This window comes from Liolophura sinensis, chromosome 6 (genome assembly GCF_032854445.1).
Source record: "Liolophura sinensis isolate JHLJ2023 chromosome 6, CUHK_Ljap_v2, whole genome shotgun sequence".
Classification (NCBI taxonomy): Eukaryota; Metazoa; Mollusca; class Polyplacophora; order Chitonida; family Chitonidae; genus Liolophura; species Liolophura sinensis.
Genome location: NC_088300.1, coordinates 8,576,190 through 8,602,171, shown reverse-complemented (window position 1 = coordinate 8,602,171; position 25,982 = coordinate 8,576,190). Strand labels below are relative to the sequence as shown.

The 25,982-nt window shown below is 37.6% G+C and overlaps 1 protein-coding gene across 2 annotated transcripts in view; it reads right to left on the bottom strand.

The window, feature by feature from the left end:
- The window catches only part of LOC135466466 (HEAT repeat-containing protein 5B-like), a 50,335-nt gene that overhangs the window by 14,540 nt on the left and 9,813 nt on the right, over window positions 1–25,982 (bottom strand). The window contains exons 2-16 of one of the 2 annotated variants that reach the window (XM_064743956.1): window positions 18,379–18,562; window positions 13,616–13,827; window positions 12,728–12,836; window positions 11,778–11,927; window positions 9,403–9,574; window positions 8,727–8,881; window positions 7,919–8,168; window positions 7,242–7,394; window positions 6,533–6,783; window positions 5,874–5,985; window positions 5,383–5,535; window positions 4,948–5,047; window positions 3,568–3,677; window positions 2,818–2,981; window positions 2,207–2,242 (exon numbers count right to left, since the gene is read on the bottom strand). In XM_064743956.1, coding sequence (XP_064600026.1) covers window positions 2,207–2,242; window positions 2,818–2,981; window positions 3,568–3,677; window positions 4,948–5,047; window positions 5,383–5,535; window positions 5,874–5,985; window positions 6,533–6,783; window positions 7,242–7,394; window positions 7,919–8,168; window positions 8,727–8,881; window positions 9,403–9,574; window positions 11,778–11,927; window positions 12,728–12,836; window positions 13,616–13,827; window positions 18,379–18,507 — 2,256 coding nt within the window. In that variant the 5' untranslated portion in view covers window positions 18,508–18,562. The remainder of the gene's footprint in view (window positions 1–2,206; window positions 2,243–2,817; window positions 2,982–3,567; window positions 3,678–4,947; window positions 5,048–5,382; window positions 5,536–5,873; window positions 5,986–6,532; window positions 6,784–7,241; window positions 7,395–7,918; window positions 8,169–8,726; window positions 8,882–9,402; window positions 9,575–11,777; window positions 11,928–12,727; window positions 12,837–13,615; window positions 13,828–18,378; window positions 18,563–25,982) is intronic. The other variant, XM_064743957.1, reaches the window with a different exon arrangement.

Below are 25,982 nucleotides of genomic sequence, written 5' to 3'. Positions count from 1 at the left end.
AAAAATTATAAATACTAAATAAACAAAAGAAAATAAGAAATACCTTATGAATAAAGACTATTGCACAGGACAAAGGAAGGCTTTCTATTAAGCTACCATATCCAATAAATCTCCTCAAGCAATAGATGCACATTATACAGAAAAAATTTACTGACAAAATGTACATGGAAAATTTTTTACCACACTCTATTTTGTACTTTACAGAATATCCTTCTAAAATACAATAAAACATATAATTACTTATAACTAGTTGTTAAATAAACAAATAAAAATATCCTGAAGCATATTTTGCAAATACACATGTACAAGATACACACATCACATAGATCATTCTTTTCATGCATCCGCATGTTAACATTGATGCTCATATCACACTCAGCTTTCCCAGTCCAGTTATTTTATGATGCAAGCTTACACTCAACAGAACAACATGCAGCAGCCAGACACATTACCTCTCAATCACACACTATCATTTATTTTGGTTACAAAATACACAAACAACTAGTAAAAGCTGATTGTTTTTTCTGAATGCTTCTTTAATAAGTTTTAGTCTAACACTTACAAACATACAGGTACAGGTACATTATTTAGTCGGATGAAAATAAACAAAGTTTTTTAAATTTGTGAAACCAGATTTCATAAAAATGCAGTTATGCATTTCTGACTATTCAAGTATTTTTCGAACAAACATGTTAGTTTGCAATGTGTTTCTTATATTCCTCTGTGAAAATCTTATGCTACAGCTGTGTATCACAATGTCACAGACACAAATTAAGACCAGAAATTTAGCCATAAAAATAAAATAAATAAAGGACCAATGCTCAAGTATATATATGAGAAATTAAGTATACCTTGAACAAAAGTCATTGATTCTATAAATGTTGGGTAATAATTATGTACCTATAATTTTATGTAATACAAAAAAAACAAAAAAAACAAACATATATACACACATATTACCAATATAACTTATTACTGCAGAGAATCTCAGCAAATGTGTAAGAGTATGTGTCCCGTATGTAGCTGATCTGTCTGTAATATAATGTGCTGCCCCCAACATACAAATATACATATCATGATACTACATCATAAATACTTACTTTACACCATTAATACTGGATGTGTTAATGTACATGTACATGTAGACTACCAATGAGCCATCTGCTTGTTTGAGTCCCAGAACAGAACAGGGTTAGTGTATCATGCATTTAATAATGCTTCTGGGGACTAAACTAGACAGTTTTTGGCAAAACATTTTCAAACACCTTGGTTTGCTGAATAACTTTTAAAGATGTTTCCAAAGCATGATCTGGTACTTTTATATTAATAACATTTACATAAAAAAATACTTTGCCAAGTATGCCAAGTTGAATCTCCTTCACACAATAGTTTTCAAGTAGTTTTTTCAGCAAAGAAATATAATGCCAGAGATCACAGTCTCATCTCTGAAAACAGGCGACAAAAACTCAGCCTCAATGCACAACTTCTGCAGATTCAGAGCTGTTGGTGTTTCACAGGATTCCATGCATTGTTCAGGCAACCCTACTGACCATAACGCAAACGATGCTTCCCTGGCTCTCAAAATAATAACTCAAAGCAGAATCTTCCTTCAACATTTTCAGAAAAAATATCAAAAAGCCTTAACCTGGTTAAATTTGAATTTGATATAATAAATACATGTACGTATTCAATTCAGAAATAGCTGTAAGAGACCAGTGCTATATTAAATGGAAGATAAAGTTTATCTTGTATGCTGTTCCCTGCAAGATTGCAGGCAGATTTATAGATAGAAAAAAATGTATAACTGACAGTCATGAACTTAGATAAAAGGAGCAACGTAAGGTATGCAAAAAGCCAAGAAGCACAGACTTCAGATGTAAACCTGTCCAGGTGTTGAATGATGCAAGGACAAGATTCGAACCCACAGTGCAGCATTTGCTCAAATAAAGGCAACGAATACCGGTAAAAGTTAACTCAATAAATACACATTTCCACAAAAGAACCAGTGCAAAGTTAAATTCAGAAGTTTCTTTGAAAAAGGAAAAAAAAAAAAAAAAAAAAAACCCTAAAAAGAAGTGAATCAAACAACAAAAACAAATTTCCTTAAAACTTCAGAACACAGATGTAGCTCTCTCATCCCAAATGATTCCAGTGTGTATACTCAAGATGCAATCTGGTGGCATTCTCAGCTCCAACTCATACTCACAAAATCTTTGTCCAACTGCCTACGAAATGGCTCAAACTACAAGGATTTAAAACGGAACCAAAGACCACCTGATTAAATACCTTCCTTTAGAAAGACCAACAAACTCTAGAAATGAGACTGTTTTTCTCGGCAATTTAGAAACTTTAAAGAGAACTTCAAGAATAAAGATGCAGTGATGTACTTGTATGGCATTACTAGCAAACTTTTGCTGAAGTTCTGTCTGTGTTGTTAATGTTGATGGATGTGGCCGGCTTATGAGAGGCAAAACCATTTTATGTCTGACATTCCGAAAAAATTAATTTTGCCTATCAAAAGATGTCTAGACATCGTAATTCTACAGCCTTTGTATACATTTACATTGAGCAAACTTGGGCTACAGACCATGGCATATTTATAGCCGGAGTGTAAACTCAATTTAATATTAAACTAGATTAAAACCAGTCTTAAACTTGTTCCTTTTAAGTCATAATGTGAAAATCCTTCAGAAGAGTATAATCCTTATGTATGTTTTGTCTGATGCTACAATTTGAGTTTTGGACTACCTGTGACATGTGAGGTGCAGTATATGTGTGAGTTGTGCATGTCATTTACCCCTGGGTAGGGGCTCTCACCTGGTCCTCTATAGCCTTGTGATCTGTCTCCTGAAGCCAGGAGCCCAGAATCACGCTGTCATCCACGTGACACAGCGAGCGCAGCAGCGACGTGGTCGTGTGGGCTAGGTTGTCTGTCAGCGTGAACTCTGCCACCAGCTCTCTCAGCAAAGACGTGTATGTGTCTGAACAAGACATACATAGCTTACTTAGTATTTGACAGGCATATGATCACGAAAGAGGATAATCTGACTTACACAAGAGTATTAATGAGGTTTGTGTGGAACACACTGTGACAAACCAACTGAAGATTACATCATAAAGGAAAGAAACTGAGCTGGCAGGATCTATTCAATCAATGGCCCTTACAGATAGGATGAATCTGTGCTTTGAAGGAATAGCTTTATTCATGTTACTTTTACTCTAAGCTATACTAAAACTTAACTATATGACAGTAAATTAAAGTATAACGTCACGCTACAAAGACAGGTAAATGTATCACCCTTGGAAAGTGGCAGAAGTGCCACTAGAGCTGAAGAAGCATGCCGAGTACAGAACAGATGTAATGATGCCAGTTTAGTTACCTGTGTTTATTTTTGTGTCTCATCAATGTTGAACACACAACTAAAGCGTGTGTGTTTGTGGACAGTCAGGTTTTGTGGATTGAGGAAACTGGTGTGTCCATGCTGTACCACAAATACTGGCTTTGGACCTGTTACTAAGTTCATATTTAGGCAGAAGTGACACAAAAGTCATAAATGCCAGACTTACGTTCATAAGACTTTGGGGGCAGTAAAGAGAGGACATCGTAGAGTCGGAGACGAACCATGGCAGCACTGGCTTTCAGGTGGTTCCCGTACAGCTTTACAACACTGGGTAAACTGACAACAACAACAAAGAACATCCTACACTTCAGGTTATGTAGCTAACAGCATTTAAAATGCTGAATAAAGCACCAGTTTTATGATTGGTCCACGCTAGTATCCCAGCGAGACACCTCTTGAAATCGTTCGGATTATTATTATTAGTCAACTCGTAAAATTGCAAGATCTCACAAACTGGTAAAGGGAGAAAAACCAAACTTTTCAGCCTTACTGAGGAACATATGAAGCAACTTTAGATGATTTGTGCTGTTTTACCGGTCACGTGATTTATCGGCCATTTTGAATTTTATTGATAAGCTAAAAAAATCTTCTTCTCCCAAATGGCTAAACCTATCGAAATAAACTTTTCATTTACAGTTTTCAGGTGAATTGACTGACTAATGAACTTGGCCCAAAAGTAGGTCAATTTTTAAGACTGTTTAAAATCATCATACAAACACATTATCTGGTGCCCATTGATGTCACAATTACAAATTTGCAAGAATTATTTTTGTACTCTGAGTTGTTTCCATGTTATGACCGAAAAGCCAACAAAAATTTGACAAAACCTTCCTATGTAAATAACATGGGAGCTTCGTACTAGGCTGCATGAAACCATAGACTTCAGTTTAATGTGGGAATGGGCATCAGCTCTGCAACAATGTATTCTTTCTGTGCTTTTATGCTTGGCCAGCAGCTTAAGATCAAAGCCGCATAATCTCTATGCTAGTCTTCAGTAATTGGCCAATTGTAAATGATGCGTGGCAGTCTAGGGTTCAAATCCAGTACGTTCTTTTCCATTTTGTTTCATACTCTTTCCCATTGTCATGAACTGTATAGACACCAGGCTACCAGAAGTGGTAAAAGACCAGTGTCCTGGATCCTGGCAACGCTGTTAAATAACAGCTTAAATTTATGCTGAGTCTTGTAGAACAGGTAACATTTTCAGAGCTATGCATAATAAGCTCTGACTTCGTGATTTTTAACACATAGCAGTACAGTTAAAAAACTGAAGCATAATTTCCTTCCACCATAACGCTGGTCGCCATCATATAAGTGAAATATTCTTGAGTATGTAATTAAACATAAATTAAGAGGCTTGAAACAGTTATACAGTCTATCCTTTTGTTAAGATAGTTTTCAATGCACATAAAGGCTGACATCAAATAATATAGAAATGTAGAGTTCCATGTATGCTCAGTACACATCTGAACTGTTTACTAATTATCTCAGAATTTGCCATGTGATCTAAGTTAAGGAGCTAGGCTATATGTTTGTGGTGACTCACTGGGAGAACATGGTAAGAGCACATTCCAATGTGACCAACAGGCGACGAATCACATCCTCTGTCACCAACTCACGACAGTACAACAGGAAACTCTGCATGGCTGCAAACAAATCATAAACCCTTAAATATCATACTAATAACACATATGGATTTCAATTTTTTTATGAATTTTCTTTGCCATCAAAATGACTCACAACACAGCCATTACATCCTATGGCAACATGACACAATAGGAATGCAAAAGACTCACATATCAAACTTTCTAGATGTGCAAAACAGCAACACTTAATATGCAGCTGCCGGCTTTAGTGTTTTAACCTCAACATTTGAAAATATCTGATATTACTTTAACAGCTATTTGACTGAAATTTTCGTGTCTTCTTGCCAAGTAACCTACAAAGCAAGCGAAGCTGAGGTTTGTGTGTCATGACTCACCTGCGAGCGCCCCAGCCCGCCCCTCGAGCGTCACCTGCCAGGTAAAGGCATCCCCACGCACCTTCTCAGACTCCAGCTCTTTTGTAGAGCGAGGAAATGCATTCCTCCACAGCAGAAGCATTCTAGGGAGGTGACTCTTAACAACAGGTGCCCCTGAAAAACAGTCATAAGAACTTTAAACAGAGCAGTCAACTACAGTTTGCTATTCAGGCTCTTTTTAAGGAGACAAAAAACTGAAAATTGAAATTTGAGTTTTTCTTTTTAAACTTTATCTGAAATTAGAATTGTTAAGAATAGAAACCTTATGACAAATTCTGCTGCTCCTTTAATGACTGAGGAACACACCATCAATGGAGTGAGGAAGTGAGTAGGGTTTAACGTCGTACTTGACAATTTTTCCGTCATATGACAACAAAGCAGTCTTAAGAGCACAATCAATAGAAATGTGGAGCGCAGAAGTGAATACAAAACAAGGAAGTATGAAGACATACCCAGTGTCATGAGCGAGCCGAGTAACAGCCAGCCTGACTGTGTTCTCTGAAGTGACAAGCGACTATTCTGAGATGCCGTTCTTAACAGCTCCTCGGCCTGGCTGAAAATTTGCTACAAACACAGAGAATAAAAACAATAAATGTTTTCACACCAAAAATTATGAATTCCTGTATATCAATAGTACAAGAACCAAAACGACTTGCCAAATACTTGTGTACCAACCAGTGTTTACATGTTATGAAGCTCCTCACATAATTTGGTGTCTTAGCCAAATTAACATGTTACACACAATCAAGGATCAATTTTACAGCCCCAAAATGTCAAAAAAAAAGAACAATTAAAATTTTTCCTGTGTCTATACAAGTACATTATGCTATAAAATCAGCAGGGAATCATCTTTCCACAGCTACATGTTGTTCCCTAGAGGTATACCTGAATCCTACCTGCTAAAATAAGTAAGTAATCTGGTGAGACATTTTCATTTTAGGACGAACAGTTTTGGGGCAAATGAAATCTGATGAAAGACGCTTTCTCCCCAAAACAGGAAAATGTTGAGGAATTTAAGAAACTCAAATGACACGACATGCAGTGGCAGGTGACAAATATCTACCAGATGTTACATGCACAATGCACTTCCGTATCATTCCAATCCACTCACCTTTCCCTTGGCATGGGGTATGCCTAAAGGGCACTGGTAAACGCCCCCAAGGAGAGCCGTGAGGGCACTGCTGTAGCCACCCACTGCCTCAGGGGATGCCTTCAGCTTCTCCATCCTTTCCATACACCTGTTCACCAGGGGCGTCAGCTGAGAGGGCAGTGCCACAGCGATACTGCCCAGGCACCAGGACGCTGACAGGCGCGCGGACGCACTCGGGTGAATCAGCACAGATACTACAGGCTCTATGATACCTGCCCAACACACAACAGCAACTAACTCAGATTTCACATGAAAATGTCTTATTGAAAGCTAGAGCAGTATATCTTTACATGGTTTACATGAATTTATCTGTTTTTCTAAGAATGGTAAGCACTGCACTATTAAAATGATAATATGTATCGACAAAGTTTCCCACTTGAAGTTCTTAAAGTGTATCTTTTTATTTTTCTTATGTTGCTTAACTGATTTAAATCAATTAAAAGTGAGATATTTCAATAAATGGAAATAAAAGTCATAAAATATTGATATTTCAATTTTCATGCTAAACATACATATTTCCTATGGGAAAATCAAATTACTTTCAAACAAACAACAGAACACCTTGATATAAAACATACATGAAACTCTCAGCTTCCTGCAAAATGAGCAACTTAATCAAGGACGAAATACTTGGTCAAATACAGTACTCGGGCACTAATAAGAGGCATACCTGTGGCAGGTTCTGCCACCAGAGGGCTGGCAGAGGTACCCAGCCTCAGAACGAGGCTACCCAGCTCATGGAGGGCACAGACCAGGACGTGCTGACTGGATACAAGCTCAGCCATCTGAGACTTCTCCCCAGAGGACTCAGCCGTCACTTCACCTGTGAACCAAATAAAACTGTCAGTACCAGCTCTGCTATAAGGCACATTACTTCTGGAGAGATACACCAACTAACATTTAGACAACTCAGAAATTTCTGATAGTTGCTAAGTGCAACATATTAGGAAGGAAACAAAATCCAACAGAAATGACAAATTTATCGCATTCATTTTTTGGAAAGAATTCAATAATTTAAGGATGTTTAATGCATTCAACTTTATAAATCATATAATAAGTGGGGAAAAGCAGCATTTTTTTCGACAAAATAGAAAAATAAAAAAACGGAAAAAGACACCCTGATTTCTATGACATCACATGTTATAATAATTGGAGATCAATGTAACTTCCATCTATTGAAAGAAAAAAGGTCAAAACATTAAGGGGAGCATTTATTATTAGAACAAAGTATTCTGTACAACAGCCAGAATACATTACACCTTATCTACATGTGATTTCTTGGAAACAGTTTTAATGTGATCCTTAACAACAGATTTGTACCAGGTAATAGTTATAGGCGGAACTCACCCACAGTGTTCATCTGGCGGATGATGATCTGGCAGATCTCCTTGGCAGCTGCGATCTGGGCCTTCTCACCCAGCAGGCTGCCGATGGCTGTTCTCATGATGAAGAGCACACACTTTCGGGCGTAGACAGCCTCCACGTGGGTGGGGGTGGCCTTAGGACTGGAGACCAGCTCTAGTACATGGTTCAGGAACAGGGAGATGTTCCTCTCAAGCCACAGCCCTCCCATGCACTTCACAAATTCCACATAGGCCTGAAAGTATGAAATAGTACATAATTTATAGATGGACTCACAGGCAATAACAAAACACACAGTATGTCAATACATACTCTACCTGATTGGTCCATTTGGCAGCATGAAGAGTCAATTTTTATTTATCGATTTGATTGTTGGTTTAATATGCCACACTCCAGAATTTTCACTTCTGTGATATGTCAAGTTGGTAAGAAACAAGTTGTCTCCAGTAAACTTCAAGTAAGACGACAATACAAACTGCATGAACAATGGAAGGCAGAGAGTCCCCCCCACCCTTTCCAAGAAATATGACTCCCATCCGTAATAACTGAAAGGCAAGCACCTTCACCATGTGGCTACAACTTGCTCCAGAATAAATAAATAAGATCGACATTCATGCAGTATATTTCCATACATGTAAATCTACTGTAAACAGTATGCATGTTGGGGTACTATGTACATGTACATGTCACTTTTTACATCAAAAGACATTTATACAAACCCTACTCCTAACACGTATGTCACGATAAATTATGGCTTAATACACCTTCCGCAGCAACGCAGATATCCACTTACATGTGTGATCCCAACTCTGACTTCTCTGTTCACAGAGTTACTGCCCTTGATCATTTCTCCAGCTGTGGTGTTCTTTAAGAAGCCGAGGCCTCCCCTCAGAAAACCAGAGGCCAGTAACCCTAAAACATCCTCCTGTTTTGTCTGTTTACCCTTACCTGTAAGAACAAAGAGCATGAATACAAAGCAATATTTAGCAAGAGAAACATAGAATTCTTTTAAAGCCAAAGTAATTCATAACTATTAACTTTAACAGCAAGGTTTTTCAAGTTATGGTATACATTCTTTGATGTGTCCAAAACATTTCATTCCTTTCTGAGTAAGACTAGACCTTTCAAATTCCTAATTGCAATACAAGCTCAAGTAAATCAATTTTGGCCGTGGTGCAGCATACCTGTTCATTATTATGTTAGTTTTGTTATTTCTACATGTATGCAGCCTTCCAATCTACAGTACTGTAAATAGTAGCTGCAAAATAATAGAAACCTCCTCCTGCTTGGCATTACAATATTTCCTACAAACCAGTACTTTCAGTTTTACATGAAACACCGTAACGGCACAGCAAAGCACAGGTTCTCTTCCCAGAGATGGTGCACGTATGTATGACGTAATATGGAAGGCATTTGCACAGATCTGATCATTCGTTGTTGAGCCCTATGAAACAGGTTCCTTAACTTACCCATGGCGGCTTTAGGTGACTGTGCAGCCACAAGCAGCGACCCAAGCAACTTGGCGACCGCACATCGGACATCATAATTGGAGCCATCGAGTGCACGGAAGCAAAGGGAGGTCACGGTCTCCAGCTCACTGGTGTACATAAACTGAGCCTCGTTTACCAGCTGCAGCAGGCACTAAAAGCAAGCAGAAAACAATTAATTTATGAATTTATTGGACAGGTATTTTACGCCACACTCAAGAACTGAGTGAGAGTGTACAGAATCATTGTATGGCACTGGTACGCCAGCCACTCTGCAACACAAGCCCCTGAACATCCATTTGATAATGCTATATACAAGTGCATGTATATACACCCTTTGATCAACAATTGTATAACCCATGTGTACCCCTCTTACAAAATGCAAATAATTGTATCAAATTTCACTAATACCTGACAACCCTCCTGACTTAACCCTGCGGTTAAATCCACCTGATCTGGTCTCTAGCAAACAGCTTCATTGGCCATGGACCAATTCTATGCAATGGGAGTAATGCTCAACTTATGAGTGAGTGAATGCTTGGGGTTTAACTTTGTGCCTCAACTTAATGAAAAAGCCCCTCAATTCATTTATAACTAACTCAACAGTATATAAAGGTACATGATCATTACATAAATCTAATGTTCAGAATCCAAAAACCTACATGTACCATGGTACCTTCAGTTGGTGATCAAATTAAAGCAGCTCTCCTAGTGACATGCACAAAGTCAAAGAAATATGTGCTGGAGTCATGCACAAAGGCACTGAATATGTTCTGATTCTGGCTATACTCATACACTTAGGCCTAACTTCAACATAAAGGCCTTTAAATGAAAGCCTTGTTCTACGGTACTGTCTATACAATAATAACAATGATGGAAAGAAATGATTCTATAGAAATGAAACATATTCAAATCGTAAGCTTGCAAGTATTATGAACATCTTACAATGATATGTGAATGAGTCATGTACAAGATACAAGACATGTACAAAACTGTGTGCAAACATAGAATTATAAATAAACTCAACTGTCTGGAATACACAGACTGGCTGTTGTACTTGTAGAACTGTTAGTGGAAATCGCAAACAATGGCAGTCAGCCTAAAACCCTATAAAGTTTTCAGAAGTCTGGGCTGAGTTAAGATGTCTGGCAGCTGGTGAACAGCTGGTGAACATCGCTCTAAGTAAACACCAACACTCTCCACAATTATGCTCTGTTTTTACAGCTAAGCTTTCAACACACACAAAAATACACCATAATTTCCCAGAATTATGGAGTTTAAGTACTTAATTACATGTATGTAGGCCATGCCTAGCATGGAACCTTTCCAAGCTTCCAACCCCCAAATGGGCTCTCCAATTTCTGAGGGAGCAGAAAATGGTTTCCAGTATCTCACTGCTAATATCTATTAAAACCAGACATCACAGTTTATTCTGACCTCAGCCTACCTTACACATATTTGTGTACATGTACATACATGTACAGAGCTTTTTAGGATCGTAACACTGTTCACATTTGGGCTAATTTTAAGTGCCTTTCCCACAAAACAAACACTCTTACACTTTTCAGCGAAATGATGAAAATATCTACGTCCAGTTAGAGGTACTGTAATTTGTAAAAATTCAATTGTAAAGATGTACAAATTAGCACATTAACTACTGTTAGTTTTTTTACATGGAAAAATTAAGTCAGTTTTCCCACCAGTACAGAGCAGTATCACAGTGCAGAACAGTTACCACAAGCTGACATTTTAATGTGAGAAACTACTGTATTCTATTAGTGTCAGAACAGCCTTGTGTTATTGGGAGTCTAGCTCTTACAAGATACGCCTACACATAGTACAACTCTCGATGTACACATGTAAATGTACATACACCTGCCATTACAGATGTGCATGTACGCTAATATTACACCACCGGCTTTTCAACACTATGACAGACACTGCCAGCAAGGCTGCTAAAGACATTAGTTGCACACATGTACATGTTGACTTGAACAGATTTTTGGAAAATTTTACATATTTATCAGAATATAACAACTTCTTCCTCAAGTTATTATTCTTCTTGTAATACCTAAACTAAAAATATCAAACATCTTTCTTTTCCCATAATAAATACTATTATTTTTACATATATGCATGTGTCCGTGCTCTGATTCGCAGCAAACTTTGAGTCCGAACCTGGCACAGGGAAACAGCAAGCTTTTATTCATGAATGAAAACATTTCAAGTGAAAAAACAAAAAAATGGTAAAATTCAAAGCTGTCACTGCAAATTATAGTATATATTTCTACACTGACTTTTTTGAGATAAAACAAAACTTATGTTAACACGACTTATTTAGTGTTACATGAGCAAACCTTGGCAGCGGGGAACCTCACTGTCATCGACCGGTCTGTCACACATTTACTGGCAGCCTTGTAGATGTCCTTATAACAGCTGGCCCCAGCCGACCCCAGTCCAAGAACCACCTTCTCCAGGGTCAGCATGATCTCACATCGTCCCTGGGACTAAAGTAAATGGAAAATTTTGTCACAAATATTTGCTAGCAAACCTAATCTTGGCAGAAATCTGTTTAAAATTTTTACTTATATTCCATATACACAACAATTTACCTGTCTTTGTTAGGGTATGGATTTATAAAGCAGTTGAACAGACAATGTACTAAGTGATCTCAAAGTCTAACCATACAGACCAGCACCTATCACATTTGACAGGTAACATTACATGTATACATGTACATTCCTGAATAATAAGATTTTGAAGATGACCAAAATAATTTAAATTTGTCTTCTCACCAGCTCTGTTAAATGTGGCATATCATGTGTATGGTAAATGCCTGATTCGCAAAGCACTGACACTGTGTTTTATTTGGACACAGTTCTAGTAAGACCATAAATGTGGCATAACTTAAAGTCTGCCTGCTAATCAATGGGTACTGTGGCTATTATATGATAATGCTTAGTCATAATGTTACTTCTAATTCACTCCCCCTAAAACACTTAGGAGCCCAGCAATGTACATGCAGGCCTGTGTCTAGAATGGGTGCGGGTTCTAATATAAAACAAACCACAGCAGAGAGAGCAAAACTAGAACAGCAATGACAATGTCACATTTGGCAAATGGTCACACGTAACTGGTGAAATACAACCTTTTGCCAATTTACCACAGTTAAGGTTTCATCCTACACATAACATCATGTAAATGCTTAAATAGTAGCAAATAACATGCCCTGTACACCATGGCTTAAGCAGAATTTGGTAAGAAAACATATGCGGTGATGTTGTCTGTAATATTTTAGAATTCACACCTCTGCATTTTTCAGGGATTTGATAAGAATCTGGACCGTTTCCTCATACGACCTTCCCACCATCCTGCCCAGCTGTTCATACATGGCACCCAGGCAAGCCACTGCAGCCCTGTGAATAACAACAACAACGTAGTCACCACTTTATCTCTACTAACACCATCATTACTGCTGAGAACACAACATCAAAGTCTGCAGCTATTCAAACAGGTGGAGAACCAGTAAATGAACATAAACACTGTAGGGAGCATCTGGTCAAATTATGTTTTCAGAAACACATGATGGCATTTCTGATAACACAGATCACACAAGTGCGATGTTTACCTGCAACTTACGAAAAATATATGTAATCCACGGGTAGAATACCAGGAATTCCTGAGTCAAGATGTTCATGTAATCACACAGCAATTCTCTTACATATATTCAATTAGGCTGGATGAATTGGCCAGCTTATGACTTCAGCAAAAGTACATGTACATTGTATTCTGTTACTCTAATCAGGATAGTACATGCAATAAGTCTGTTTAAGAATTACGGTAATATAAACACGTTCGAAATTTCTCAACTAAATGCTGTATGCAGACTTTGAAACTTCAGTATCAGATGTCTCACACACACATACACACAAAATCCCCAAAGTATATAAAATTAAATAGTTAAGTAAACTTGATTTACTACATTGTCAAGTTGCATGCAGCCTTTTAATCCACAATAATTCTAACAAGACACAAATCTGTATTCATAAACTGCCTTTGGCCAGAATTTGATTTGTTATTTAGAAGGTTAAATGAAAACAATAAGTCCTATACCTACAAAATGCCCACATATGACTAATTCAACATAATACATGTGTAGACAGAATATCATAATAAACCCAAAGCTTGAACTCACAGCCTGGTTGGCAGATAACTGGGAGAGTCATCCTTGTTTTTGATAATGTCATTACAAGTGTTGATTGTCTGGAACAGGTCAAATGTGTCTCCAACACTGAAGAGCGTGGCCAGGCAGCGTGCTAACAGTTTACGCGTGGGTGGTCCTGGCGATTCACTGATCTGATTGGTTAACTGTTTCACCAGCTTCGACTGACTCTCTTTAATGTCAGACTGAAAAACAAACAGAACAGAATTCACTTAAGTTTCAATTAAACCAAAATCACAATGTACCCTCACGTATATATCTACATGTAATAACAGGCCCTTTCACTTTAAACCTTGATGTCTGCACAGTGATAATCTTGAATGTCAAATTATAGTTGTGTTACACTTGTTTTCATCAAGTTTATCAATAACCTTGCACTTAGCTCTTTGATTTATTTATTTACTAATCTGGTTGGTGTTTTAAGCCGTACTCAACAATATTTCACTTATACAACGGCGGCCAACATTATGGTGGCACGAAACCAGGCAGAGCACGTTGAAAATCCACGACCATCTACAGGTTGCTGCAGATTTTCCCACTTACGGCCAGAGAGGAAGTTGGCATGAGGTGGACTTGAACTCACAGTGATCACATTGGTGAGAGGCATCTGGGTCATTGCGCCATTCTGGCGTGCTAACCCCGTCGGCCACGGAGGCCCCCTTTGCTCTTTGATGTCAAAAAACTACATACACGTAGATGTACACCGCTACAAAAAGTTACTGCCCAGGCATCATTTCTCAAGCCGAACTACTATGTAAAGCAAATTTTTCTTGTCTAATTGATGTTCCACACTGTACAGAGTAAAAATTATTTCACTTATTACTTCACTATTCTATAGTATGAAGGTTGAACAAGTATGCTGAACCAATAAATGGCTTGTAAGACATCACCCCTTCTGGTACCAGGTATATTTCCACTTGTTCTTGACATCTTTCCACATGTACAATCAGAAACTGGTGGATAATTTATTTGTTTACTTCCATGGTGTTTAATGCTGTACACAACAATTTTCAACTCATATGACAGGAAACAAAGGGCATACTGTAATTCTTCAACCTTCTCCGATGTTTACAAGGTGTTTATTTAAGCATATTCTGAAAGCACTTTGCTGTGTTGAATGATAAAATTATACTTTTTGTGAATCCCTGAAACTGGCCAATCAAACCACTTTAGTTTTGTCCCCAAAATTAAACTAAATGTGTGGATAAAATGCACTGAAATTTGCTCTTTCATGTGCGAAAGGGTTGAGGAATTAGGGTAATAATGGTTCACACGATCCAGGTGGATTTGGGTAACACAAAGATGTGGACATGTATGTATTGTTGACTATTACACTGCTGTTTAAGGCCAATCATCAAGGCATGTACAGGTGTATCTTTGGGTGAGAAGGGACTGATTGAGGAACATGTCCATACAGCTTGAGGTGAATGGAGCTTAACACCACATGAATGAAACATACAGGTAGATGCGCTTGTATGCCATAATTAAGACTGACCAGCGCACTGAGGTTGTTTTTAAAGTTTAATAGGAGACTGGTGCCTATGTTTATAAAATAAAGTAATATGATGTGTCTATAGCTAGGCAAGATTGTCAAACACAACTATCAGACTTCTGTCTGAAACAAATCTAAACAACATGACTGTCAGGTTTACACGACATGTCATTCACAGCTCTAGCTGAACATTTGGCATTTCACTTCCACGTTCTATAACTGCTGACACAACAATACATGTGTATTAAGTACAGGATATTTATAATATCTAGATATTTTTAACAAATGATTCAAAGGTGAATGAATGTGTACCTAAATATAGGAACAAATAAACACCTAGTGCTAGCTGCTCATTTCTCATATTCAGGCAACTTACAAATATGACGTATAATGTTCTATAGCTCACATGTACCTAGAATTGAAACATGGACGATTCTAAACTTCTCTCATGTTCAATGACACAAAACAAGGAAAGCACTCATTAGCACCGTCGATGTGTAATTACATGATGTTTGTAATATCATCAAGATTCTTCATTATATCTGTCCATTCTAGGGTACCATGATGACCAGAAATTTAACAAATTTACAGTACCAGGGTACACCCAAAAATAAAAATAACCCCCATGTTTTGTGGTTACATGTGTGTTTACAGTTCGTGTCACATATCATTTAGCATAATCAGAAATGTACCACTATCTGAACAAGTATCACTTAGTGTAGGATGCAATTTACAGAAGATAAACGTGCGTCATTGTAGTGAGGGCCCAGAATGGTGCAGCTTAAGGGGACTGCTGTTTTCAAACAAGCAAGTTATGTAGAGTAACGTTGGGAGTTATTCGTGTTGAAGCTGCAGTCCCACTGATGAGCAGAAGGAATGTGGCACCTGGCCAAACACTGATGTAGCATACAGCCTGTAATCTCCCAGCTTCTCAGGTTTCCTCTACATACCCAACCCTACAGCTTCTGCTACCAAATATTACATAAGACATACTTTAACAAGGAGCGGTTTTCTCTTCAACTTGATGTCTGGTACTACATGTACACTTTCCTCGTATTTGCTTTCTTGGTAATATACGCAAGTAAAAACAAAGTCTTAGACATGCATTACATGTATGTACAATTAAAATGCAATAAGTAAACACTAGATCCAAAATGTGATACTTTTTTCCAAAGACATTTCCATTCAAACGATGGTGTGTTTTTCTATGTATATGGTTCACACATGAACAGTTATTTTATATTAAACGTAGCTAGGATTACTTAAGGATTACAAATTACACAGAATGTTCCTACATAAATGTACACGTAGTTATCAAAATAGCAATGCTTATACATGTATATGGGACATTCACACACATCTGTAATGATTTTATATGAATAGATACATGAGCATGATTTATTTATTTATTTGAATGGTGTTTTACGCTGTACTCAAAAATATTTCACTTATACAATGGCGGCCATCATTATGGTGGGAGGAAACCAGGCAGGGCCTGGGGGGCAAACCCACAACCATCCGCAGATTGCTGACGGACCTTCCCACTTACGGCCGGAGAGGAAGCCAGCATGAGTTTTTGCTTGAACTCACAGTGACCCCATTTGTGAGAGGCTCACATGAGCATGAAGAATAACTGTTAAGAGTATAAGTCTATATACATGTATGTAGTTTTAAATGTAAATGACTACACTTTGCACAAGCTAAAACATCCACATTTATACATGTAAGTTTTTGACCTAAGATGTAGTTTTGTGTTTACTTCTTTTTGCACTATCTAAAACATCCACATTTATACATGTAGATTTTTGACCTAAGATGAAGTTTTGTGTTTACTACATTTTGCACTATCTAAAACATCCACATTTATACATGTAGATTTTTGACCTAAGATGCAGTATGGTGTTTACTACATGTAACTGAGACAGATATACATGTAGGTGCAATCACAGGATGCTTTTCCTTCTTTAAAAACTGGATGTTTTGCTTTGTCACCTGGATACACAAACAGAAGCCTCTGTAAATGTGCTAAGTGTTACTAAATCCAGAGACGCAGGGGCTGCAGACTGCTGGAGGAGGAGAGAGAGATGGATGGTGGGAGGTGGGAGATGGGAGGGAGTGAATTATGGCAAGTTACATGTAGGCCCCCACCCCATGTAAAACATGTCATAGTTATGGCCTGTTGTAAGTGGCCTTGTGTTATCCTCACTTGATATAAGTTATATAAATTAACACAATACTGACACAATGATGCTATGTCTGATGATGCTACATGTATGTCTGATCCTGCATAAAAACACCATGTGATATACATATATGCGACTACTGTATTGTTGACGTTTTCACCATAATGTTCAAATCCATAAATACTGTATTTCACCTAAGTTTCACATTTTTCAAGTGACACATTTTGGTTGATTACAACTGATTTATCCACACCATAAGGCGACATGTGAAAAGTCTGTGAAGTTTGATTTAACTCTTTTGCACAGGCCAAACTTTAGATGAAATACAGTACATGTAATAATGCCCACTTGTGGAGCACACATACATGTAGCTTTGAGACAGGCTGAGCATCTGAAACCTTAGGGTCCTCAGTATACTCATCCATATACTGGTACAATGAAAGTTTATTGGTCTGGGGGCCCATTGTGCGCATAGCCATCTACTTTCAGGCTTGCTCTTACTGCCACCAAGGCCACAAAGAAGAATGGAAGAAAAGGGTATCTGGAACATTCCCTGTCCAAGAAAGGTAATGAATCCATATCTAATGTGACCTGATGATTGAAAAGCATGCAACATGACAACATCACTTTGTATATAATTTTTTCACATCAAGACACTGTCTCCTTGTACCAATACGGTTGATGAGGTCAGTACCCAACACTGTACAACATTTTAGTGCCATCTGACCGAAGTATAACTTCTGTATCTGTTGGAGGATACATGCGTATTCAGATATGAATGGCCACAAATTTAACCAAACTCATTGATGGAGACTAAGTGTCAAATGTGGAAGTTACATTCATAGATCACTTTGCAGGTGAACAGCACGTCCTTCCTTGTGTATTTTACACATATATATTAATCATACACACTGTGCAGAGCAGAATAAAGTGTCTGTGAGAATTTCAGTTCGATCATTTAAACTATCATGTCAGTGCCTAGTAACCAACCCAATGGCAGTCTCTAAAGCTTTCCTGAGGGTCCTACATGTGCACACATATGCTGTCCAGAATCACCATACCTTTTGAGCAGCCACTAGGACTTTGTCCAGGAAACGTAGCCATTCAAACACAAACACAGGCCGCTTTGAATCCTGTATTCTCTTGAGAGCCTCTTCATTCAGGAGCAGACTGTGAGCCAGCTCCATCATTGTGATGTCTGAAGAGTTACACAACCAGGGGAACTAACTCACGCCATCACAGCATCTGAAAATATTAAAGCAGAAGCTCATAATTGGATAAAGAAATTCTTCATGTGCTGGCCACAAGAGGTGGGGAGTTCAATGCTATGGACGCATTGCTTAATTCACGTGCAAGGTGAAGTTAGCTTGATGAACAAGAAAACTTCCTGGCTGTAATGGTTTATTAGCACTGGCTACAACAAACTGTAACATACAAGTACAGATCAACACTGGATTGTAGACTAGTTGATAACAACAAATCTAACACCACAATGAAACTTGTACTGGTCATGTATTATTCTCTCTATGACAGACTCCACTGACTTAAGGTTTCAGGCTCTGTCGGAAGACACACGTTTTTCAGGTACACGTGGTGATTGTCACAATGACCATTGTTAGACAATGACCACTGCGTACAAGCTGAAAGCTTTCGCGAAAGACTGCAAATTTTCATAGGTGGAGGTGTGTCTTCATCAATATTCATGATTAACCAAGAAATAAGCCCTTGACCAATAAACACTAAATTAATTTCGTATAGAAGCTGACATTATTGTCTGTGAGAAATTCAGGGTCAAACAGCTCTGTGCATACATCAGAAATAAAGTCTTTTAGTCACCTTCTTCACGGAAAAGATATTTTATGTATCAGTGACCGCTGAAGATAGAAACAGGGAATGCCCTTTGCTTCACTCAAGACGCTGCAGAGTATGGCTCAGACCTCCACGCAGAACCCATCCTCAGAATCCCTAACTCCTGCCAAAAAATTAAACCAAACTTGCCATGGCAAACCCTCATCTAACACACATGTAATCCAGTGCTCCAAATTTTTCAACTGAGTCAAACAACAACAATCTTTTTTGGCCAGGTGTTAACAGGTTCGTTCCCATTGGTCAATGTGGATTAGCAATCTTCACATCACACATACACGGATTTGCAGGGAGTTTCAGCAGAGCATGGTAGACTGTAATGCTAGGCACTCTGCCTAAGGAGAGAAGTCATGTATGTTTATAGACTGACAAATACATGATACTCTCCATATCTCAATTCTGGCATTTATGTATTGGACTATATGTACATATGTAAATCTGTTTTCTAATGACTACGTTAAGACTATGATTTCAGTTCAATTACATTTACTTCTAATACTGCATCATAAAATACTGACTGTGTATGCCTAAAAGCATTAAAAATAACATGCATACACATCTGTTTGAGTAAAGAAAATCTTCAAATAAAGCTCTTCAACCTACCAAATTACGACAGTGATTAAAATGTGTGGCAATACACCTGTGTGATCAAAGTACAGACTCGGTAAAATGCGTAAAATACACACACACTGTATCTCCTATGTACATGTATGTGGACTGTACTTCTTGGCAGTGTTCTAGTAGATCGAGTCTATGTACCCTCATCATTCAGCATACCTCCATATGGAATCTGTCCATTGTATAAACATACAGTACACCGCAGAAACATTTGATTTATGCCTATGTGGCACACCAGTATCACATGTGCATGTAACACCATGTAAACAGTCTCCAATTAAACATGCGCATGCATTCTACTTTGGTCTGGCCATATCTTCAGGTGAAAGCACTGACAGAATGTGTTACATTTAATCTACCTGTATATATACAAGGATTCAGATACATGAATCGATCATATTCTGAAGAGTCGCACCACAGAAAACATAGGATCTCGAATATTTAACTGTACAACTGGTCCCATACATGCATAATTCTCTGAGCACAGAAGGTATGCACGTATTTTAACTTAACTTTCACATGTACCACAACAACAGAACCCACAAGTACATGTGTACTGTACATTACTACACCAAAGTCTGCCGTCTGTTCCTGGAAGCCACGCAGACCAAAGTGCCATTATTAAAAAAATAACAAATCCAATCATTATCATACCTGCCCCCAGCATGTACATGAATGCATAGTATGCTGTTCAAGAGTTATAACACTGCATGTAAATATATGACCCAACTACATGTATTGTCTGTGACATAGATGCATTTACATTTATAAGCAACATTGCTATTCTGCTCAACATCAATCCATACATGCACAACAATATTAAAAAAAATCCAAAAACATTATGTTTTGAATACATTTACAAGCATTGTATTTAGGCCTGGTTTTAAAATTAAGCATCTTGCATTGTTTGTTACAAACATTCTTTGCGCTGATCTTCAATCTGTGATATTGACAATATGAACATGCATGTGTAATTTTGAAATTATCAGTTATATATTTCAATGGCTTACAAAGTACAAAAAAGAAACTGTGTCTCACTCACTCCACATAGTCTACCTTGAATTGACAATTTACCAGGTTACAAATATATATTAATTATATATATTAATCCTCATGTCATACCTGAATGTGACTGTCTCACCATTGTCAAACTGTTACACATGAACTCATCACATGATATTATATTTTCCATATGCTTCAAAGGTGGCAAAAATCAACTCTTCTGTTGCTATTCCAACAGCATGTCCACAGTAAGCTATAATAGGGGGTATACCGTTACCCATGTACTGTACATGTCTACACCCACTGAATCACTGCCTGCTGATTATATGTACATCTACATGCCTGGCACCACTTAACACTGCCAGAGGTGAACACTGACAGTAAGGTATGTGTACATCATGTACAGTACAAGTTTATGCAGCTGTAATTCTTCCACTTTTCTTGTCCGTCTACATGAATATGATATTTTGTCATAAGCAGTGTTTAGCCCAAATTCATAAAGTTCTAATACATATATGTTCATGTATTTGTAAAGTCCTGAAGACAACCAACCAAATCAATATCATTTCATCTACAAGCCTCTGTCTATATTTATAAGATTCCTAAATTAGACAAACATCGGTCTTTTTTTTTTTCTATGGACAAAGGTTAAGAGAATGGGTATGTGCTGTATAGTGAGTGCACATCTACTATATGTAGAACTGCACTGGTCTGGTCATCCCCTCTCTACAGCTCTCTCTGCCCTCACCAGCTGGAAGTCATTGTAGCTCTAGCCTAACACAGTTAATCTCCCTCTCCCTGTCAAAAAAGGTTTCATCTCTGCCACAACAATTAGCTCCTATTACCCTCTATCAGTTACAGCCCAGCCCCTTGAGAAACCTGATCCCTGTAGTCCAGATAGATCACTTCAACACCAGCTCTCTCTCCCTCACACACAGAGCCAACAATTTGACTACAATGTACAAATGCATTGTACATGGCACAGGCATGGGTGTTCACATTTCATGTAAAGGGTTTTTTAATCTGTTAAATATTGTTTCTGTACAGATTTGATTCCTGATCAGAGAAGTCGAATGTGTACAACAACATGCGAGTCAAACATGTGTTGATCAGGAATGAAAGTCTACATACATGCACATACACATCAATATATATATATGCAACGTAAGCATTGAAACTTACTGAGGCCTCTTGCACAAAGCAATCATAGCAAGTAAGCAAGTTACAATGGCAAAATATGCTTTTAACATGTGTCGCCATGGTAGTTACAACTTAGCCGACGATCGTTTTGTACAAGCGGCCCCTGACATCCATTTTTCACACCGACTAATAATAAGGTAAATCCTTCACAAGTCGTATGTCTTGCACATATTCAATTTATACAAATTCCTAATGAATTATTGGTTCATTATGTTGGTTTATTTGTCTCAATACAAGTGACTTAAAATTTTACCCACAACAGAGTATTTTCAAAGGAATATAAATGTCACAATGTATAATTTTTGGTGCTGAACTTTGGTGCTGAACAATTTTTCAGTAGAATATCATGCAATCTTCCAAACAAACCTCAAAACAGCTTTCTACAATCATTAGAACTCTCACAATCAGGAAAAATGGGCAAGTCAGTACTGGGCAAAATTTAAGCTCTTTTAGGGGAGTTTGTGATCTTGGTCAGGAGACAATGACTTAAAAGAACTAAATCTTCCCTTTTCCTAGCGATATACATTAATCAAAGACAGGGAAACAATGAAAAAATGCACACAAATGGATTTGAACTCTTTCTCGGATGATGGGCAAAGGGCAAAGCTTTAAATAGATGTGTAACTAAGTTAGTAGAACAATGATAAGTGAGTCACAGTGTCTAGGCTGAGAGAGACTGGGCTAAACTCCATATGTACAAGTAAATGGCAAACAGAACGGATAAGTCTCCAAAAACAGCATGGGATGTCATGCCCACCTCCAGAAATCTGAATCAGCATTTGAAAGAAATGCAACCACATGTGGTATTACTTACGGGGTGTGGGAACGTTACTAAACATATCACATTAATAAACACAGACTAATCAAATAAATGGCAACAGGAATGCTGCATGTACATTATAAGCTGTTAGTATGTAAATACTCTAAATGTAGCTGTACTCAAGACTGACCATGGATTTTAACCCAAATTTTACGAGATTCCCATAGATTTGCTTTATAGTTCCATCAGAATCTAGTTCAAATTTACGATCATAAGTCTGTTTCTCACAGTGAAGGTCTTAATACATATAAAACTGTACAGATTTTCCGGTCTCTGCATTCATAACTAAATGATGTGAAAGAAACAGGAAAGCATGAGTTACTATTAGTTTTTAAGAGCAAAAACACTTATATTTCATAAAATATTAGCCTCGTCTGTGTATGTCTTACAATTCAAAATCTGTTATTAAAGTTCATAAAATTTTGAAACATCAGAATATTTTTAACACTAACATTAATACAGGTACTGAAAGGCAATAATATAAGCTATTCTTGGTGAATACAGAAATTTGATTTGCTAAGCAAATATGGAGTTTTCGCTGAAAATCACCACGACAGCCTCTTTAACATCAATTCACTGTTTAGAAGTAGTCTACAAGATATATTTTAACGACACTAAAACTAAGATACACAAAACAAACATGCACCAAGACATCATCACACAATACACTGTACGTACACATGTTAAACTAATATCATCAGTACATGCGTAAATTCATACATAGTACACCTACATGGAAACTGCACAAAGGCCTTCTACCACTTTGCCCGCATTCCCCTAAATCATATGTCGAACGGCTGCCTATTAGGGAATTTCTAATATGTGTAGTTTGCAGATCAGATCAGACCAGTGGTAATGTTATTAGATGGTTCTGTGATACCGCAAGTGTAATATAAAGTGAATGGAATCTGGTAGAACAGGCAACAGAAACCATCGATCAGTCGACAACTGTAGGGAGGAGATATTCGCTAAACACTCGGAGCTGTCTTTGATCAATATTTCCATGCTTCCTCCAGTCACCATACATGTGGTGATATGGATGTACATGTACATCTACTCTACATCTACTCTACATGTATGTACATTAATTTGTGCTATGCCATCTGTCTATACACATGTAATTTGTTATGTAGATATTTATGCTGCAATAAAATTATACAGACCTTTACAAATTATATGAATATACATGTCGTTTCAGAAATGTGCATTTCACAAAAACATTATGGTCAAGTCTAGATAGTCTGCTGCAAAACACAATTTAGGGATTTTCAAACCATACATTTAGATACATGTACAATAAGTTACATGTATATACTGCTTAAGGCTCTTAGTTGTACGTGGGTTCAATTGTAAAATAATGAAATCGAGCCATCGCCACCTAAATGTAAAAGGTTTCACAAGCTTGCAATCCTCATGCCAGGATCATTATCAAGTGTTTTTGATAATGAAGTGTTTTTGATAATGAAGTGTTATGAAGTGATACTGTGATAATGATCCCAGCATGAGGATCAAAAGCTTGTGAAACCTTTTAAATTTACGTGGCGATTATTAAGTAGAAAGTTTTTTACATATACATGTACATCTGCAGCATTTATTTAAATCATTCATTCTACCTAATGTAGATCACAAATACGTCATGACAAATTATGTAATTTGAAATTTGTTCAACTGCAGTATATTTGTATTTCAATAATCATTTATTGGAGTGTGTTGTCATGCTTTAATACGGATGATATGTATCTTCAATCTCACACTGAGTCATTGGCTATATTCGAACATATGTAGCCAGATAATAAAGTACGACTGCCCTTGTGAGAACTAGACTATGCCAATCAATGATCCTTTAGTATTTCTTCATTAAGTGTTCAGGAATATCGAAGTGTTCAATACTGTGCATGATAATGTATTTCATGCACTTGCTGCATAAAATGTTTGCTTCAAACTGTCCCAATTCCATCCATAGAAGACGAACGCATTTGTGTGAAACATAAAGAAATAGAACAGCTGTAATTCATGTACATTCATACCAAATTGGATAGTAACATTTGTTAACAGTTTTCTTAGTCAGGGTACTGGAATTACACATGTATCATATTACACGCATGAGTTTGAGTGAGTGAGTGAGTGCTTGGGGTTTAACGTCGTACTCAACAATTTTTCAGTCATATGACGACAAAGGAATCATTAGGGTGCATGTACATGTAATGTGCCTCCTTGTTGCAGGACGGATTTCCACCGCTCTTTTATTTAGTGCTGCTTCACTGAGACGACTTACCGAAGGCAAGTAAGCCGCCCCGCCCGAGCCATTATACTGATACGGGTCAACCAGTCGTTGCACTATCCCCTTCATGCTGAACGCCAAGCGAGGAAGTTACAACTTCCTCTTTTAAAGTCTTAGGTGTGACTCGATCAAGGATTGATCCTGGATCTACCGGTCCCGAAGCGGACGCTCTACCAATGCATGAGTTTGAACATTTAATGTTATATTAATGTTTTTTAATGAACATTTAATGTTAAATGTCCACAGATGAACAAGTACAGATGTACATTACTGCAGATAGTCAAAGGGAAGAACAAATTGCCAAACTTGTCTGAATAAGTCAAGTCGACATAAATTGTTATTGGTTGAGTTTGACAGAATATACGCTCACAATAAATTATCCGGATTAAAATGATCTACTCAGCTGTCATGAATTCAATTGTTGTTTTATGTGGATAAAAGTTGGCTACCCAATACTTTTAACTTGCTCCTTGCGTACATCAACAATATTGACGGAATTTCAATACGATTGTAAGCAAACTATTTGTACATAAAACCAAGGTTTCAAGTGTGGGGATCATGTTCAGTTAGTCGCCAGTGGATAGCAAAAGCATTACAGCGAGGACAAAATATTTCCTGGGCATGCCTATCCTTATTTGCTTTACAATCAAAGAAAACGCCCACAGTATGTTAACAGCATGGGCTGGATTCTGTCATAAAATGACGATAGTTTAAAGATATTTTTTAATTAAACCAGACTGTTATTCATTTTAAGCACCAACCGATGGTTGTTTGAGCTTCAGTATTTTGCTTTAATTCATCCAAAACATTCCAACGCATGTACATCACAAAGGTCACATAGTTTTAAGTCAGAACTGTTTTGACGGAAGAGTGGACTA